General features: G+C 39.2%; 1 protein-coding gene across 5 annotated transcripts in view; it reads right to left on the reverse strand.

Annotated features, from left to right (window-relative positions):
• The window catches only part of GLRA2 (glycine receptor alpha 2), a 121,241-nt gene that overhangs the window by 14,043 nt on the left and 86,805 nt on the right, over positions 1-20,393 (reverse strand). For all 5 annotated transcript variants that reach the window (XM_015886733.2, XM_015886723.2, XM_015886741.2 and 2 more), the window contains one exon: positions 12,178-12,327. In XM_015886733.2, coding sequence (XP_015742219.1) covers positions 12,178-12,327 — 150 coding nt within the window. The remainder of the gene's footprint in view (positions 1-12,177; positions 12,328-20,393) is intronic.

Below are 20,393 nucleotides of genomic sequence, written 5' to 3' on the forward strand. Positions count from 1 at the left end.
TGGTCCACATTTGTCAGTAAAAAAAATTCTAACAGGTTATTTCTACAACAAGGTAACACAGTATAAGCCACAAGGGAAAATGAACAAAGGTCAAAGAGCAAATAAAAGACAGACAACAAAAGCAATCCCAAACTCCAGTATATAGAAGTAATAAAAGAACCAGAGCATCTTAAATGAGCTCTAGTTTATTTTGGGAAATACATCCTTTGTGCAAAGTCGGGGAAAAAAAGAGTCTTTATTTACAGTTAGAGAGCAAGACATCATTTTCTATGCCTGCAAAAACTGCCCTCCTTGGAATTTTTATTATTCTCTGTAACATTCCTACGTGGTTCCTATGAAAAAGTACATTAATATCTCCACAATGTGAGTATCCAGCACAGGTAACAGTAAGGGCAGAATAATAAAAGACCAGCCCATTAGTGGCAAATACAGAACTAACTCCACTGTAGGTCATGATAGATAAATCTAGGACATCCCTAAAATAAGGAACAAAATGACAGTGCTGAAAAATATAAAAGAAAAGCGAAAAAAGAAAAAAGAAAAAAGAAAAGAACTACAACTAGCTAATTGATTTGCTTTTCTGTAGGCTCTGAAGCCAATGGAAAAGATAAAGGCATGGTACAGCAGAGGTGACTTAGTGTTTCATGATATATATTTTTTAATATCGAGAGCACTTAACTCTGTTTTTCCCCATTGTATTTTCTTCCATGCTTGGAAGGACTAAGGACCACTGATAGCTCACCAACCGCCATCTAAGGAAAGTGGAATGGCGAGATGAACCAGGGCTTATGCTGAATTCCTCAAGTATGCTAAGATTGTTCTTGCTCTTGTTTGTATTGTTTTATGAACAAGAGTTCATCAGAGCAGGAAAGAAAATGCAAACACAGAATATGAGTCACATAACTAGCACTCCTTTTTCTTTCAGCTCCACTCTCCTTACAGTCACAGCCACAGTCACCAAACTCTGTATTACTTTGTTCATTACAAATACCAACTGTATCCTGTGAATATGCATTGCAATTTGCAAAACCATTAGTCATCCTATTTCCTTTTATCCATTATGTTGCTTTGGTTATTTCTATTTCTTCATTAACCTCAAAAAATATATTTCTCCAGTGACAGGACCCTTTCATTACACACAATCCTGGCTGTTCCAATGGCCACATGTACTCCTGGTTGCACAAATGCTGAGGAGCTAACACTAACAACTCATAGCAAGTTTACAGGAGCTTTTTAAATAATTCATAAATCATCACAATTGAACTGACTGCTCTACTTATAAATAGTAAAGGCTACTCATCACAAAAATATCTCCTCTGGCTTAGAAGGACCTTGAGCTGCAAAGTCCTAGGGCCCAGGAAGATATACTGAAGACATGACTTCCTTCCGCGTTGACCTCGGGACCTCCTCCTTCAGCACCAACCACAGAACAAGCCCTGCATTAGACAGAGACATGTTCTAACACAAGGTGCCTTTATGTGGTTATATCATCTCTGGATGGATCTTGCCACAGTGAAAAGAAGAAGCTGTTTGCTAAAGAGCTCCCTCCTGTAATAACGATCTATTATTTCTACCCTTTCCTCACTCAGAAAACAGATTTTTATGGCATGGTGAGAGGTTTGACTATTGCCAAATTAGAAGGGTAAGCTGAAAACAAGTGCTACAATGAAGTACACATTGACTGGGCTGAAAAGCCAAAAAGCAGATTTGAAAACTGGTTCAGGTGAGCAACTAAGCTAACTTTGGTAAGCCAGGGTTGAGAAGTAATTCAAAAAACAACACAAACAAACATAGCTGTATGCTATGATAATTTTGAAGAAAAAGGAAGTAGCAAAGGAAAAAAAATAAGAAACAACAAAATCACATTGGTTTTGTTTGGGAAATCATTAATAGTATTGCTGGTAAGACTTCCTGGCTAGAGTGAGAAGCATGATAAGAGGCACAGAGAGAGAACTAGAATGAATAAATTCAGGCAACCTGAAGCCTAGGCATGGCAGGACATACCAGAGCCTGGGGAAAACTGGCTATTATCAGGTAGACAGGCACAAATGAGATCCAGTGACCTGTGCAGGAATAACAGTGAAAGGGAGAATAATATCTAAAGTATGTTATGCCACCTCTGCTTTTTCCCTTTAGACAAAAGCACTTACATACACAATGCCTGTGGAAGGACCTGTTTGCTAGAGTATTATTGGACTTTATGGTCTAATAAAAAACAGCAGTTGAATAGCTGCCTAATTTGCCATTGTTGCTCTGTAAAAGTACAAGCACCTGCAAAACTTGAAGGAAGGCAATTTTATTCTGTGAAAACCTCAGGAATGCTACAGAAAATACTGATACAGCTTATTGATGGAGCTGAAAATTTTATAAGCCAGTGTAGAAAGTCATTCTCTGAAGACTTGAGTACCCACTCTTTGGTATAAATATCTGTAAACACAAGAATGCTGCCTGAGTGTCACATGGGATGCCTTATGACAGTGGTAGGGTCATCAACCTGTTAGTTTGGGTGGAACACTTATGCTTGTTAGCACTGTCATTGCATATGCAATTACACATGGTAGCATAAATATACAACTTAATTAATGCAATTAGGTGTATAACGGTTAAAACAATAGTATTAGACCTCAATAGTATTGGACCTCAACACCATGAATGTGGTCAAACTTTAGTTTTTTCAGTGATATCTATTGTACAGCTTTTACCTGTGATAAAGAAAGCAAGAGTAAGTTAACAGAAAGTAGACAGATGGATGTCTTGGAGTGTTTGTGCTAGAGAACATCAGGGCTACCTCAGTGCAGCTAGCACTGTGAGGCTGAGGAGGAAACACAAAACTTGCTTTCCTGAATGAAGTTTAAGAGCTCACAGTTGTGGAACTCAGATAATCCCTAATGAACACAGTTTGTGGTCTCCACTCTTAATTAGCTATTTGTTTGACAGATGAAGATTACAGAGCACCTGAAGGCAAGTCTCCATCACCAGCCTGAATGGGAGGGCTGAACAGAAAACAAACAAGTCAGATACAGGCAGGGCACTTCCACGTCACTAGCAGAAAAAAAACACTTCAGAAAATTTTGCAGACAGCAAAGCAAAGAGAGTGAGGTGAAAATAAAGATTTTCTGACTCCTTTGGATTTGTATCATGATATCACAGTGAAATTAAAACACAGTGTCAGAACAGCTGCACTTAAGCAAGTGGATTATATGCGTGTATGTACAAATGAACACACGGTGTTTCTGTGTTTTCAAAATTACACACACAGGATACAAGTTTAATGACTCAGAGAGCTATGCAACTCCTCAAATAGAAGTTCCAGGCTTGAGGCAGAAATTCAAAGATATAATTCTGGAATTCTGTTGGTCCACACTTTTAGGTAATCACAGCAGCCTTTTCTGACCTTTCCAATCTGTTAATGTAAGAGCAGAAACACTCTGGCATTCAGAATGCCAGACAAACAAAGCCAAACACAAGAAAACCGAGCTTACCAATGAGAACACCAGGAACACCTACTTGTCACTAATCTTGAAAATAAAGAAGTGTTGGGTGGGCAGAACAAGGGCTTTGCCAGCTCTGAAATGCCATGAGAACATCCCAATTGCAGAGAATGGAAATGGATAAATTCTTAGTGACCTGTGGCAAGACTTGGCAAAGACTTTTCAAATGCTTCTGGTTTGAAATAAATGAGGATTTTGGGAAGAGAGCGAGCACTCAGACTACTTGGACCTTCCACTGTATCTCTTCCTAGACCCTTCCTTGTGCAGTAGCAAAAGAAAATCTCATTTCCTACCACCCACTCCTAGTTGGACAATTGCTTCTTTTCTGCAAGATGAGAGATTAGTGTTACTGGAAAGACAATATTAAACAAACAACAACCAAAAGCCCTTTTTGAGAATTACCCAAATACAGATAACCATGTTTACCCTGAACAGCTTTTTTCTCTAGCAGTGGGTCAAGTGAAATTAATATGTCTGATCATTACATCAAACTAAAAATGCCAGTAGCTGTTTCTGACCAATCAGTTTCCTATAAGCAACAATTATTGCCTTTAAAAAGGAATTACACTCTAGTTAAAAAAGGAAAAAATAAGAGTGAGTGTGAGAGAGAGAGATACAGTATACTTCAACACCTCTTTTTTAGAAGTACTGTAAAAACTGGGTTTTACTGGAACCCATTAAGATTTTCAGACCTTGAAACAGCATGAGGTTTCAACAGTCTATTTAATACAATTTGGTTTTGCACAATGTCATTTGGACAACATTATTACAGAAAGCTTCACAATTAATTACATTCAAATAGCAGCTTCTATCCCCAGTGGAGAATAGGATTAATTGGGTCAGATGTAAATATGCGTTTCATGGATCCCACTGAACACTTGCCCATCTCACCAATTTACCATGTAATTTGATGCAACTGGTGTGTTATGCTCTGGAGATGCACAGAGCAAGTACGGTAGCAAGTCAGGTTGAAAATACAACAACGTCAATATTCTTAGCCAGTATTACATTTGGCTCTAAAAGCATGACCCTTTCATTCTGTTGCAGAAGCACTAATTTGTATTTATTCATGTTGAAATTCTCTTCTGTTGAATATAAAACTTAGGATGGAATTCTAAAGGATATAAAGCACTGTGATCAGCATGGGATCAGAAGTTGTTCCCCTCCCTGATACCTTTACCTTCCCCTTAGAACTAACCAAACCTCCATTGAGAAACCCTGAGATTAGGCTCTTGTTTGTTCCAGATTCTGGGCAATAAAAGACTAAATATAAGTTACGTATGTGGGTTTAACAAAGTAGCCAACATGGGAAAAACCTTGACCCTCTGTTGGCAAACCTCTTTTTATGACCAAAATCTTGAGACCTCGATGTTTTTTTATTGCTTTCTGGAGTCTCAGGAAGGGACATTTCAAGTTAAGTGTACTCCTTCAGTCTTCTTCAGTTTTGATCATCAAATGATTTTTCAACTTTTTTTTTTTTTTCATTGAATTTTTCATGAAATAAGGTAGACCAGAACAGATTCAATGAAAGAATCACTGTATCTATAATAATCCAGAAAACACAAGTTTGTGCCTATGTCAGGTGGTTCTTAAAAACAAAAACAAAACACTTCTTGTTGCTTTAAAGCATCAAAAATAAGAACACTGATTCCTGGCTCTTTTTAGTTTCCTCTGCCCTATTTTTGGTTTGCACTCTCCCCTAGGTATAATAGAAAATGAGACATTTGCACCCAGCTGGGGAGTACCTTTCATGAGCTGGAAAACTGCAGAGTTCATTTCTGGCGTATTTCCTGCTGTTCTTGAGTAACTACTAGGACAAACTCACTCCAGTGAATTGCAAACTTCAGTCCCCAAGGCTTGTCAGTTCCAACCTGATCTTTTCAGCCACGGCATGCTGGGTAGGTACAAGAGAGGACTTGGAGCTTCTAAAGCAAGAGTAACACTACTGAGCAAAGAATAAAACTCTATCAGGTACACCTACAAGCTTCTCCAGTCTAATCTGTCCCAGGTGGCACAGCATACAGCTATTTCATAGTTCCAGATCTGAAATCTTGTGACTTTATTATTCTGCAGCCTCTTTAAACTTAGTTCTCTGACCCTTATGTCCTATTTATATCTTAATAATAAGGAATCATGTACTTTCAGGCTGGTCAGTGTAAGTCTTTATGGTGCGCGATGTCCTGGCTGCTGTTTTAGAGTAGCATCTGGTCCCTCCAGAGTAATTATCTTTTCCCTTCTCCCAGAGGATACTCTGTGTTGCCCCATTCTTATCATTTCAGTGGATACTAAGGTTCACCATTTTGCAGTCTTATTAACTCCCCATCATCTGTTCTTCACTGATCTGGTGTCCACTAGCTATAGCCTGCCTTTAATTATAGAATGCTTAATGCACCCTATATCTGAGATCCAATAGGGTCTCAGAGTTCTCTCCTTGAAAATATGACCATCCTTTTTTTTCCTCTATGTCTTAGTTTCAAGTGAAAAAAAAACACAAAACACACAACAACACAACACAGTTCAACATCATGAATCATCTGAAGCTACATTACCCATTACTCACAAAAACTTCTTTAACGTGAGTTTTCCCAGCTTTCTTCCTCCTACACTACTGTAAGGAAAACTTGAATTCCATTTTTCACAACACTTATGAACATTCCCTTACAAACAAACAAACAGGTTCTCCGTTCCACTTTGCCTCTTTGTCTATGTTTGTTTTTTTACTGGAAAATCTGCATTTCCAGTAAGCTTAGTCTGTTTATGCTGATTACACAGCAGATTCCACCCCCATGGCTGAACACCTTCTTTCCCTACAGACTGCTTTTCATTTTAGGACTCACTGTTATGCGAGTCTTTTGGCTCATGCCTAGAGCTAGCCTAAGGATTTCTATTAAGGTGTTCTTCTAGTTCAAAACGATGTTTTTGTTTAAATGTTTGAACTCTCTACAGCAATTCCATTCAATAAATAATAAAGATACTTAGACTGATGTTAACTAGGGCCATTGCTAGCCTATTCACGCTCACAGTAAAAAGGCAAACAAGGACATTCAGATGAATCTGCAAGGTGACACAGCAACATGTAGAAATGTACTGTGCCTATTATTTAACTGGTTCTGTGCAATTGTAGAGATTATTTCATCAAGATAAATTATCATTTTGGTTTCTTTACCTTCTGCTGGATTTTTTTTTTTTTCCCCTGTGCATTTACATGAAAGTGCTAATGCAATTGCCCCAGAGAAAGAAAAGTAACTTGAATATCTTGAGGGTGTTTATCTACAGCAGAAGCTACCCACTCTTTTATCCGCTAAGTAAGCAAGATGTCAGACAGAGAAAAAGCCATTCAGGCTCGGAATCCTATTTTTCACAATGAAGCTCATGTGTTAGAGCTCAGTCTGTGTGCACCAAAAATAGCTCAGCAAGGAGGGCTTTCCTTGAGCACTTCCATTATTCACATGATGCGGCATCTTACATAACACACGCCCTGCACGTTATCCCACTGAGTGCTGTACACACAGATGCTAGCAGACAAAAATTTCCATTGGGGACAGTAGTACCGAGTGTTTTAAAAGCAAAGGCAGGTTGTGATTTTTTTAGCTGACAGGTCTAGGAAATAGAAAATCATCTGAGTTTCTGACAGAGGGATTTTGGTGCGATTAAAACAGCAGACAGCTTTTAAAAATAGCAATTGTTCAATATGCATTTCTTCTCCCTTTTGGAGATGGAAATATTTGATCACCTTGACGTGGTAGCATTTTTTATTGGTGGGTACCTGTGTGCAGCTCTATCTAGAGATCGGCTGTTCTCTTGACTGTTTGGCCAGGTGCTGCCTCCTTCGCTCAGTAGAGCTATCGTTTGCTGCTGTAATCACTAAGTCTCAGTCCCAGCTCTGTCATTTGAAAACACCATTTGTGCCTCCCTCTGCTAATCTGCATGCATCTGAGCCCCCCTGGTTGCAGCACAGTTATTTGTATTGCTTCATGTTCCCTACACATGAGATTAAATTCTCTCACAGCCTCCAGCTGCACAATTTTTGTTTAAGCTGCCAAGTATTGCTTTTAACACTAACACTCCCAAACTTCACCCCTACTCTTGGTCACGGTGTAATTTATGAAGTCATCTTTGAGACACTGGTATGAATACTAGTGTACTGTGACTCATTTTGACTACTGATCATACAACATAATAATTACTGTTTTCCAAAAGAGATGATTGAGCCTACATAAACAGAGCTCTGCTTCAATAGAAACTCATCATTTTGAAGAATAACCAAATCTTCTGTGATTATTACAAATAATATTTTAAAAAGAAGTTGTTTTCCTTCAGGTGATCTGGCACTAAGCAAAATTAGACTTCAATATAATGCAACTGTATTACATCCTCCATGTCACTAGACTCATAGCTTTTGCAGCTTGTACTCTCCCTATACAAAAAGTAATATCATATTGTACAGCCAATAAACAATCACTTCTCTCAGCAGTGAGGTAAGGCTACTGTTGACTGCATTTCATTGTGAGCAGGAAGACTACACAGATCTTTAGGACGAGCATTGAGTATTTCTTCCAACAGAAAAGAAACCGTGTGGAAAATGCAGACTGGTTGAAGAGTTTAATTCCTTATGTAAGGTGTCAACAGGATTTGAACTGGACAACAATTCAGTTGTTTCTAACACGTGGATGGGTCAATTGTTCAGCTGTAATTACAAGTTTTGGACAGTCAGTAGTACAACCTAAACTCTCTCAGAGAAGCATTAACCTTCCTGATTTCTGACAGTCTCAGATTTCTTCTGCTTTCATACAGTGCTCAGGAGGTCACAACACTATGAGGAACACAACACAGAAGTAACAATAATGAAAGAAGGGATGTAGGCTTACAGAACTACGAACAGTTTTGAGGATCAATCTACTTAATCCAGGAATCTTGACCTGGCATGGCTTCTTCAAACTAGCTCTGAATAATGCAGTGTAAGTACTAAACCACCCCCCTTCTCTTCTGCCTCTTCTTGACTATGCCACAGTCATTCGCCTGTGACTTTTAGGTTTGAATTCTCCATAAGCCCTTAGCTCAGTGAGCAATAACTCCGGGAGCCACACACCCTGCTTTTGAGGTTTCTCATGTGACCACAGGCTATATTCCCTTCTGCAGATAAATGTGTCCTTCTCTTGAGAAGAAAAGTACTAAGCTTCAGCTATAACAGCACTGCTTCAGAAACCTTCACCTCACTAGAGCAAATCGCTTTCATGGTGGGAGTTCTCTAGGGGAAATCAACTCCAGCACATCTTCCGCTCTCAGGATTTTGCAGAAAAAATGCTACAGAGATTTGGTCCCTCTTTGTGTAGCTCTGGATGTGTGCGCAATACACAATATGAAGAAGCAGAAGAGATATTTCTACCAGTTTTCCACAGGCAGAGAGTAACTGGGTTTTCAATGAACCTAGATGGACTGCTAACACTATGTGACTAATCAGTGAGTCTTTGTTTGGACTGTTTTTGTAGAGTTATGACACCACCTTTCCAGTGGCAGCATAGTAATATTGGTTATATCCCTAAAACTTTTGTGTTTATGTTCATTTCTGTATACGGGTAAATGTGATTCTTCCTACAGTAGAAAGAATGCAGAAATAAATGAAGACTCTCTTCTACTGTTTGCTATTGTTGCTCTTTAAGTGAATGATTTATTGTGTTGCAAGCCCTCTAACATAATTTTGCAGTGTAACAGGATCTGTGTTATTTGCTTTGATTTTGAAAGCCAGTAATTCCCCTAGCAGTGAACAAAATCCACTATAATCATCTACATCTTATAATCACATAACTTTACAGACCTTAATCAAAGTAAGAGGCCTAATACATCTCAAAAGCTATTTGGGCAATGATGTTTTTGTTTTGGAAAACCAGGTACTGAAAAATTTAAATTCTAGTCCTCTTCTATTTGAACAAATGGATTTCATTTCTCAGCCACCAGCAGCAAGCAATGAGCTGAACACTAAGCTTGTTTCTCTCTCCATCACTGATTTTATTACTTCCACAACTCACTTGTAATCTGGATCTATCAGCTGCTATCATATTGCTTCAGATCTACACATCATCCTGTGTACAGAATTTCAGCCTCGTGGCTCTTCTCAAAACAAGTAGAAAGAAACCAGTAAAATACATATTATTTTTTTTCTCTTCACAAAGTTTAGAACATGACAAGAAGGAACACCGCAGGTTGGCAGTTCAGGAATAAATACCATGCATTTCATTACATGTGCCTAGTTTGGTTGGGATGCAGTCATCTGAAAGATGACACAGTGTGGGATTTTCTATACCAAAGCACTTCCTATGCTCCTGCACCACGCTCGATCCCCTTACTCCCATCCCCCCATATATATGTACAGGGCCAGGGTACAGAATACACATACACTTTGCTTAGGTTTGGAGAAGGAACAGCACATTCCAGCCATGGAAAATAGCAACCATAAGGAAGGGCCACAAGAACGTGCAACATGAAACTGCTGTTCGTGCTGGGGACAGTACTCCATATTTTGTGGGGACATTTTGCAAAGAGAGTGCAAGAGGCTACTAGTGATGTCATGAAAATCATACATTCTGCTGATTTATGACATCATTGCACATACTAAAGCTCTCTCTTGCTTTCTCTTTCTCACTACAGTTTTACCCTCAAACTTGAATTGCCGATCTGATTCACTGTCCCGTAAGCTGATGACTCTTTTCTCTGCAAGCCATTCATGCGCCTCACGGAATCGACGCTTTCATTCCCAACAGTCATAGTCTGTGCCTGTCCCCAGAGTGTCAGCATACATAGCAGCAGCAAGAATAAGAACAGCAAAATGGCAACACAACAACACATACATAACACGCAAAGAGAAGAATGGCTCAGTTAGAGAAGACCATCATGCAAAAACAAAGTGAACCACTTTCAAGGCAAAACAGAGAAAATCAGAAACAGAGAAATACAAACTCAATTAAAGAGATGCAGAAAATGCTTCAAAAAGAGCTGGCCTCAGCATCATCATTCCCTGTTCTGAAATTTGTGCAACCAGATTCATAGGAAAAATAATAGAAACCCTGTGCAAATAGGTAAGTGTATCGTACATCAAAAGTGTGTTATGCAGTGTTTAATTAGGGAATTGTCCATTTTGTCCATTTTGTGTATAATCAACTGACTGGCTTGAGTGGTTTCTTCAGATGATTGTGTTTAAAGTATCTTTCCCTTGATAGTCACCATAATAACCATTCTGACAGCAGGTGAACACTGCTTCCATAATCAGAATCACATAATTTTCAAGTGACATCACTTCCATGCTATTACTTACCAGTAGAAGCTTCTTGGCAACTAGTTCACCTTTGAAGAAGTCATTATACCCCAAACTGAAATTATAGACTCCATACAGCATCTTCTGCTGTTGCAACTGGAAACAAAGGTTTCTGGTGGCAGTGTATCTGCTATGTGTGCCTACACACAAGAAAGCACTTCTATTCCCTCTCAGAATCTGAATGAGAATCTCAATTCATCTGACAACAGAATTAAACTACAGGACAGTACTGGATTGTTTCCCAGAGCATCCATCAAATATTCCATCAGCTACAGAATAATTATTAGACAGACCTGTCAAAACACAAATGCCCTATGCCATTCTTGTTATTTCTCAAGTAAGGAAACCATTATTAGCTACTTGAAACTCATGCGTAGCTCAAGTGAATATTTGCTTTGCCTAGCAATTGTTTCTGTGGAGAAGCAAACCAAAATGTTTCTGCTGATACTGAGTTCCTGTGGAACAAATACAGGAAGGATGTAAATGCTACAGTTGTAGGAATTGATAATAAATTGACTAAAATTCAGTTTCATATCTATTCTTGACTTTTCATTTAACAAATAAGATATCAGGAAAGATTGACAGACTTCCTAAAAATACTTCCAGACTGACATCTACACTTAAAAAAAAGCCTTTCTTCTACATTTCAATTACTGGCATAAAATTTTATAATCATAATACAAAACATTCTCTTGCTAAAAAAACTGAAGCTAGTATCAGTAATGACATGCAAAATTGCCTTAATCCTTTTCTTTTTCCCAATGGTCATGTTTACTGGTTTCAGCAGGGAAATTCACTGCTCATTGCTGGTTTAGAAGTGAGGGCAGAACTGCTGACCACTCCTACAGGGAACTATGTTAAAGAATCTCCAATTTTAGCAAGAAAAGACACTAGAAAAGACAGGTCTTAAGCATATGCTTGTGTTAGCATTTCTGGATGAATTCAGAGAAATAATAATGTTAGAATGCTGTCTATATCACTGTGTCTAGCTGTTCCTTATCTGTTAGTTGGTGCCATGTAATTAGCAATATTTGGGGATTAGAAGAAAATTTAAGGTCAGTATAGCCTAAATAGCTAATAAATGTATGGATAAAGGTGCAGCTACTTCAGCAATTTTAAGAAGAGAATAAAATTCTTGGAATAAATGAACAGTCTATTGACATTTATTGATATCTTTGTGAACTGTAAATAAAGCTGGCAGATAATTTTCAACTCCTTATCAAAGAGTAAATCACACACCAAAAAAAAAAAAAAAAAAAAAGGCAACGTTATAATGACACTATTCATCAAGGACAAGAACTGAGGTGAGAAATCAACCTGTACATCAAATATATGGTCAGCGTAAAGTTGGGCATCTTGAGTAAAGGGCAACTATACCTTGTTTTGTCTTCTTTGCCTTCTTCGAAGTCTCAGAAACTCCTTGTGCTGCCGTGAAACGAAGTTGACTGCTGCATATTCCAGAAGTGCAGAAAAGACAAACAGCAGGCACACGGCCATCCAGATGTCAATAGCTTTTACGTAGGAGACCTAGAAACGAGAAGGACATGGCATATTATTTTCCAAACTTCTTCAAAAACTAATGTGAAAAAATAAGTACATTTCTGCGCCGGATGAGATTCAATTGTTTAACAATTCCGTTTATAGTTGTTTTTTTTTTCTTTTTGTTTCTTTTGGTTTTTTGCCTCATTGGCTTTCAATAAATAAAATTATCTAACTACTCATGGAAGTGTGTGGTTGCATGTACAAAGAATACACAAATATTATTAGCAACTGCCTTGCACAAGAGAATCGGGGTTTGTCTGAAAAACACAGTTCCTCTCATATACCCCAAAGCCCAGTTTATCAGAAAGAATATGCATATAAAATCTACTCAAAATCCACCCCAGAAGAATTATATTTATCACCTTTTTTTCCCTTTCATGGAACAAGTATTATATTCATTAACTAGCTTCATTTTCTATCAATAACCTGAAAATAAACTCTGGATACTGTATGCTAATGATTGATCTAAGTTCATTCATATATATGTGTTATTCAGTCACAGTCACTTGATCTTTATCTAACAACTCTATAAGTAAAAATAAATCTTCACAAATGTTATCTAGCAGAAATATCCAAATACAAGATGTCTTTGTTCTACTACAAGCCTATTCTGATTCAAGTGGTCCACAATAAAATCAGCTGTATTAAGCACTGCAATGCCACAAGATTTTTATCACATTACTCACACAGCAGGCCAAATATCAGCCAATTAATGAGCTGCACACTATCCATATCAAAGGTACATCAGCATCCACAGCTACATTTGGTCTCTGACTTTCTTTGCAGTCTTACAGTTTTTAAGCAAAGATCTTATGATTAGGAAACAGCAGGATATCTCTTCTGTTTATCAGGTATTCTATCCAGGGTGGAATTATAATTATCTAACTTTTGTGACTGTGAAGTACATGTGAGCTAGATGCCTAAACTCCTTCGATATAAATAAATCAAGGAATGAAAAGTAATAGGCATTTCTAGGATGCAGCACATCTGAGCTGTTTTAGATGTATACTTTAGGATGAGATGACTAACACCTACTAGCACTTTTTTGTTCTCAGGTCTGTATATAGGAGCTTAGAAAGTCGTGATCTCAGCATAGATGTGTGGGACTTCATGCAGCTGTCTAAATAAAAGCATCACATACTTCCATCAGGAACTTAGCTATCACTTCCTAATCCAGCAGAGCACAAATCTCTGTTATCAAACAAGCTGGTCCTTTGGAGATGGTTCACATACCCAACAGCATTTCAAATGGTATCATCATACTACTGAATTAAGAAAGATGCACTGCACCCATACTCTGAAAAATCATAATCAGCAGGTATATGATTTCAGAATACTACCCTGAGCAGCAACACAGGACTCAGAAATGACAAGAGAACAATGTGTTCTCAGTCTCCCAGTCCAATATTTAGTAGACACATTCTCCAGCAGAGGAGACACTCCTCTAACCCTAGGATGTTTTGCATACTCTGTTAAAAATGATCTTGCTTTCATGCTCATGGCTACCATTTAATAATGAAGAGAAGTACAACTATCTCAGTAGATTTTTGCTCATGATCATCATGGGCTTGAATGGCACTGTATTTTTAAAACATGTAGAACACTTTTTGTTAACGTGTAATGAAATACACTGCACTGTGTGCTCCAACAAGCAATATGAGAGGAGAAACCAGCATTTAAAACCTTGCAGGAAAGATACAGAGCTCCATTTTGCAGATCCTGATCACTGAACAGGATATTTCATAGGAGTCAAGCATTGCTATTCAGCCTGCATTAGGGAAGCCCATGCTGCTGCCAAGACTATAGTCCACCTCTGCACTGTGGTTGGTGCCCACTGCAAGGTTCACAGGACCACATGCCCAGGCTGAGATAAAGAGGAGCATTTAGCAGGCGAAGGTGATACTATGGATCTGTGCCTTTCAATTAGATTCACCGCAGGCATGCAGTTCTCTCACAAGCATAGAAAAATCTTACAAGTTACTTCTTAAATGAGCAGCTGTGAAATGCAGTGAAAACTCTGCAATATCCAAGACATTCTGTGCCACAGGCTGAAGCTCAGTAGGAATCAACTCACTGTAATTTCTGTAAAATGCAGCTGAGTTTAGGCTGTTTGTTACCTTCCTTGAAGGGGCAGCTTGTTTTCCTTTATGAATGCCTTGAGGAGACATAATAGACATACATAAACAGCTGGACTGTGCTGCCAGAGACAGCACAATGCAGGGAGCTGAAACCACAAGAATCAGCGTTTGTGACTGTGCAAATCCTACCCTAGTGGGCTTGTAGCAGTGATGGCAAAATAATAAAGGAAACCCCGAGTTAGACTTCCAGCCACTGACACAGCACTGCCATAAATGGCATACACATTGCTGAGCTAGATGGATTATTTTAACTCCAGGATGCTGGGCTCGGATCATGATATACTTCACAGGTATGTAGCTTGTTTTATTGTTCAGTCATTGCTACACCACAGAACAGCTTTAAGCAAGCAAACAACAAAATTATTTTCAACACTATAAAAATAAAAATACATAAAATTCTATAACAAGCAAAATCAAAATCCTTCAATTCAAATTCTTTTTTATAATTTTATGTGTACATCCTTGGTATATCTAAAATTCTGCTGCTAAAAGCCTAGAAAGTCTATACTGCACTCTGAAGTAAGATTATTACTAGCCATTCCTGAGCCTGGAAAACAACTGTGTAGATCTTTCACATCAAGTATGTCCTCCTCTGGTGCACATTTCCAGGGAAGCATTAAAGTAGGTGACCAGATTTAGAATGAGCACTTTGATATCTAAAACGTACACAAAGTAAAAAATCTGTAGGCTTAAGGGTCTCTCTCTGCTCTAGCTGAATGTCATCTGTCTTCCTCCCATCCAGAAAGGTCCACAGCCACCAGACCACAGATTGCTCTGAAGCAAACTTCTCCCAGCCACCCCTGCTGAAGCTGCTACACTTTGTATGAAAACACATGGAAATACATCTGTTTAAGGACTGGAAACAGAGCTTTCTCTTCCCAGATATAAATCTTAACCTCTGGAACAATAATTCATTCTCTATCTCTGTGTCCCAAACACACACAGGGACTAAGATGGCCCTATCACAGAGAATTTCATGGTGGCTGCACAATTTCCTCAGGGATATGAGCACCGAAAGGTTGTGAATTTGATCTGTGCACTCCAGGTGAATGCTATAACCACTTGCCTGCCAGATGCTGCAGCTTCTCGCTGCGGCTTCTCACATATGAATGAAATGCCCTTTTCTGGGAGCTCTTCAGCATTTCCCACTTATCTCCACAGGAAACTCCACTCAGCAGGCTCTACACTGTATCTCACTCCTAGATGCTTATTTCTCCTTTGCACTGTGGAAGGAACTTTTCACATCTAATTTTCAGTTAAAAATACTGCTGAGTTACAGTCGTAGGAGCTGGGCTCTGCATTGTCAAATGCTTTGTGATATCAGAGGTACTTTCATTGCTTTGGCAGGTTCTTCCAGCAAGTCCCAAGAGAGTTAGCACACTGTTAGCAGCTATAATTTTTCCCAGATTACAGTCTAGCTTGAAAACTTGCCCAACCAAAAGGCTAACATCTCGTGCTTCAGTAAGGATCTCATCAAACAATACTGTACCTCCAGCTTCCTTAACTATCTGCTTCTTACAGAACTACAATGGTAGTTCTGTAAATTCAAAAACCTTGAATCACTTCTGTCAGGTAGTATCTTGATGTAACCCTGATAGCACACTGTCTTCACTTACTTTGCAATAATTTGAAAAGCAGTTGTTAGGAAAATTGGTGTCATCCAGCATTGCCATGTTCATAAAGCACAAGAAGATTTCCTTGCCCTTTTCTTTCTTTAAGTAGCTTATCTGTTTATTTTTATTCATTTATTTATTTATTTTGAGGAAGATGTGGTTAGTTAGGGATCTAATTACTCCGACTAATAAAAACATAAATTATCCCAATTACTGATTTGCTCCAAATAATTTATGGGCAGATGTTGAGGGTATATTTCAGAGTAAATTTGTCTGCATCGTTTGCCAAGCTTGATAAAACTGAGCACAACAAATGTGACAAAGAGACTCCTTTCCCTTCATGTTTTTCCCCATTTCTTTTTCTTTCATGTCCACTGTGTAAATAAAAGAACACTTGGTGCTCTGTACAGCATTGCTGCATTACCAATGACCTCACAAAAGTTCCTGGAAACAAAAGCCTAAGGAGGATTACATTGTTCGTGAAGGTCTTGTAAAGATTAAATCTTCCACTCTTCCAGGACCTTTAATCGTAACACTGTGAATCTCTCATGTCTTCTCTGTATCTTTCTGAGTATAGCCATGCATCAAAACCAGAATGAAGCACTCTATTGTGGAGAGAAGCTGAGGGAAAATGTGGTCATGGGTCCTGCAATTCAGCAGCTGTCATTTGTTGACATTTGTGAGTCAACCCAAATGTGAGCTCTATTTCTGCTATAGCAGAAGCCTCTAGTGACAACTGCTTTATCACTATGATCCAGTCTAACAGGTGCAAAACAGGAATAAAGACACTTCTCTCCCCATGTTCAACTCTGAGAAAATAAATTCAAAAATCAGTGTAAAGTGCTTGTGAAAAGAATCATATATGCACTTATTTTGTTTGATAGGATCTCATGAAAAGAATCTTTGAGATGTGATATGAAGACTAAGCCCTCTATTTTGTACAAGGAAACGACATCACAGAATCACAGAATCACAGAATTATCAAGGTTGGAAAAGACCTAGAAGATCATCAAGTCCAATAATTCCTGGCTAAATCATATTCATCAACACAACATCCAGATGTTTCTTGAACACTCCCATGGTCGGTGACTCCACCACCTCCTTGGGCAGTGCATTTCAATGCCTGACTACCCTTTCTGAGAAGTAATATTTCCTACTGTTCAGCCTGAATCTCCCCTGGTCCAGCTTAAAACCATTTCCTCTAGTTCTATCATTGATTACACTAGAGAAGAGGCCAACCCCCAGCTCACTACAACCCCCCTTCAAGAAGTTATAGAGAGCTATAAGGTCTCCCCTGAGCCTCCTCTTCTCCAGGCTGAACAATCCCAGCTCCCTCAGCCGCTCCTCATAAGGCCTGTGCTTCAGACCCCTCACCAGCTTTGTAGCCCTCCTCTGAACACGTTCCAGGGCCTCAATGTCTTTCTTGCAGTGAGGGGTCCAAAACTAAACACACTATATCCCTCAACAGTGGAATCAAGTGCACCCTCAGCAAGACTGGCTGACACATCACACGGACAGGATGCCACTCAAAGGGGCCTAGGCAGGCTTGAGCAGTGGGACCAGGTCAAACTCATGAGGTTCAACAAAGACAAGTGTAAGATCTTGCATGTGGGTCAGGGCAACCAATACAAACTGGGAGATGAAACAATTGAGTGCAGCACTGCCAAAAGTGCTGACATAAGCCAGTAGTGTGCCCTCACAGATGAGAAAGCCACCTGCATCCTGGGCTGCATCAAAAGATGTATGGCTAGCAGGGATATGGATATGATCCTGCCCCTCTACTCTGCACTGGTGAGACTTCATCTGGAGTACTGCATCCCAGTTTGGTGTCCTCAGTACAGGAGAGACATGGACCTGTTGAAGCACATCCAAGAGGGTGCCACAAAAATCATCCAAGGGATGAAACACCTCTTCTACGAGGACAGGTTGAGGGAGCTGGGGCCATTCAGCCTGGAGAAGAGAAGCCTCCAAGGAGACCTGATAGGCTTCTTTTTTAGTATCTAAAGAGGGGCTGTAAGAAAGAAGGGGACAGGCTCTTTAGTAGGATCTGTTGTGACAGGACAGGGAAAAATGGTTTCAAAATAAAAGAGGAGGGATTCAGATTGAATACAATATGGGTGGTGAAGCATTGGCACAGATTACCTGGAGAGGTGGTGGATGTCCTGTCCCTGGAGACATCCAAGGTCAGTCTGGATGGGGCTCTGAGTACCCTGATGTAGCTGTAGGTGACTCTGCTCATTGCAGGGGGTTGGACTAGGTGGCCTTTTAATGTCCCTTTCAATCAAATGATTCTATGATTCTGTGATTTTTCAAATGAGAAATTTTTGTTCCTACTGGGAATTTTATGATTTCTCCCATGCATTAGAAGAATTTATTGGGAAAAGAGTCAGAGATGTTTTCAGATAAAAAAAGTAGAAAGAGAAGAAAGTAACATTTTAAAGAAAAGTTGAAACAAGGGTTAAGTAAAAATTCCTTCCAGTACTAGAAACTGATGTTGTATTAAATTTCATTTTAGTTTTTCAAACCAAAGCTCTTTTATGAAATTATGTTATCATAAAACTTGAACTGATAAAGAAATGGATAGCTCTTTCCAGTATGTCTGCTTAAAATAGCTGAAGCTAGAAGCACCAGCCCTGTTTTTGCCACATTTTACAGGTAGAAAAGTTTCTAAATGAAGAACATGTTGTCTGTATCTTCTTTTTCTTTTACTGTTTTTATGGATCTTTACACATGTTTCAGTACCATGAAATATCACCATACAAAACAAATTTATTTCAGAAAATGCAAATCACTATCCCAGTTCTAAACATTCAGGAATTTTGTACTATTCTGTTGTTGCAATGCTTTCCAGTTAATTATCCTTCACACTCTTCAAACGTAAAGAGTCACAGTTGCCATGAAATACCTAGTCTGATCAGATCAGCAAGACTTCCTACTTTAGTGAATATCATGGGATAAAAGAGTTCTATCAGCTTTGAAATCAAAGGGATAGATCCCCCTGTAAGAAAGCCTTCATAAAGCATTCAAGCAAGACAAATGAGGCAACTACCCACCGTGGCTGCCTTTCAGACCTGTACTCAAAGACATAGGTTTCCGGAGAACAGTAAGAAGACAGAACATCAGGACTGGTTTTGCTGCTGGGATCTCCCTCTTCTACAGTCAGTGATGCAGAAGCTTCCTGGAAATCCAGGAAAAGTCCTCTAGGCCAAAATAATATGCTTTCCTTTATTTACCTTCTCTGTGGAAAAACTATGTGTTCAGAGAGTGATAGAAACTAGGCCAATTTTTCTTGGCTTAGCTTGCTCAATCTTTGGCTCTAACCCAGAGAGTACCTTCAATTAGGAACTGGAGCTCTGCCTGGGCTCAGGAGCAAGTACATGAGCTGCAGAAGCTTCTTGACCCCTTCTACTTCATCAAAAATATGGCAGAAGGTAAGAACAGCAGGAAGAGGATGAGGTCATCTTTGTGATACTTACATACACTTGCGGTGCTTACACCCACTATGACACTATGACCAATTAAGAACCAAATTAGCAACAGGTTTTACTGCAGAAAGGAATATTGCAGAGAACCCAGAAGATCACTGTGGGGAATGGAGGAGGAGAGAATGTTGCTAAAGCTGTCATCTATCAAACTGAGACTGTAGTAACTGCTTTCGTCTCCAAGACATCAGCATTCACATTCTTTCACTTATGTACTTTGTAATGAGAAAGTTTCAACCATCAGAACTGTTACTGTGTTAATGAAAAATAAGCACTCGTACTCTGGGCCAGGTTTTAACAGGTTCACTGATGAACGAACCCTGTGGAAGGTGTAGGTGTCTGTACTGGTTCTGGCTGGGATAGAGTTAATTTTCTTCACAGTAGCTCATATGGCATTATATTTCAGATCTGTGAAGAAAAAATATTCATAAAACACTGATGTTTTCATTATTACTGAGCAATGCTCACACTGAGTCAAGGACTTTAAGCCTCTCTTCACTGCCCTACCAGTGAGGCTGATGGTACACAAGAGTTAGGAAGAGAAAGAACAAGAACAGCTGAACTAAGCTGGTCAAAGGACCATTCTGTACTGCACAATAGTACATTCAGAAATAAATGCTGAGAGAGGAGCTCTCATTGATCAGGGGCTGGCTGAGTGTCAGTAAGATGGTGGTCGGCAATTGGGCTTTGCATCACTTGTTTTTTCTATTGTGTTCTCTTTTTCTTTTTACTTATGCGGAATGGGATTAAAATCAAGTCCCATATGACCCGCTCAGGAAGCCAGCTACTGCTCACAGAGTAAAATGCCTGGTCAGAGA

The sequence above is a fragment of the Coturnix japonica genome, chromosome 1 (assembly GCF_001577835.2).
Source record: "Coturnix japonica isolate 7356 chromosome 1, Coturnix japonica 2.1, whole genome shotgun sequence".
In the NCBI taxonomy this organism is placed as follows: Eukaryota; Metazoa; Chordata; class Aves; order Galliformes; family Phasianidae; genus Coturnix; species Coturnix japonica.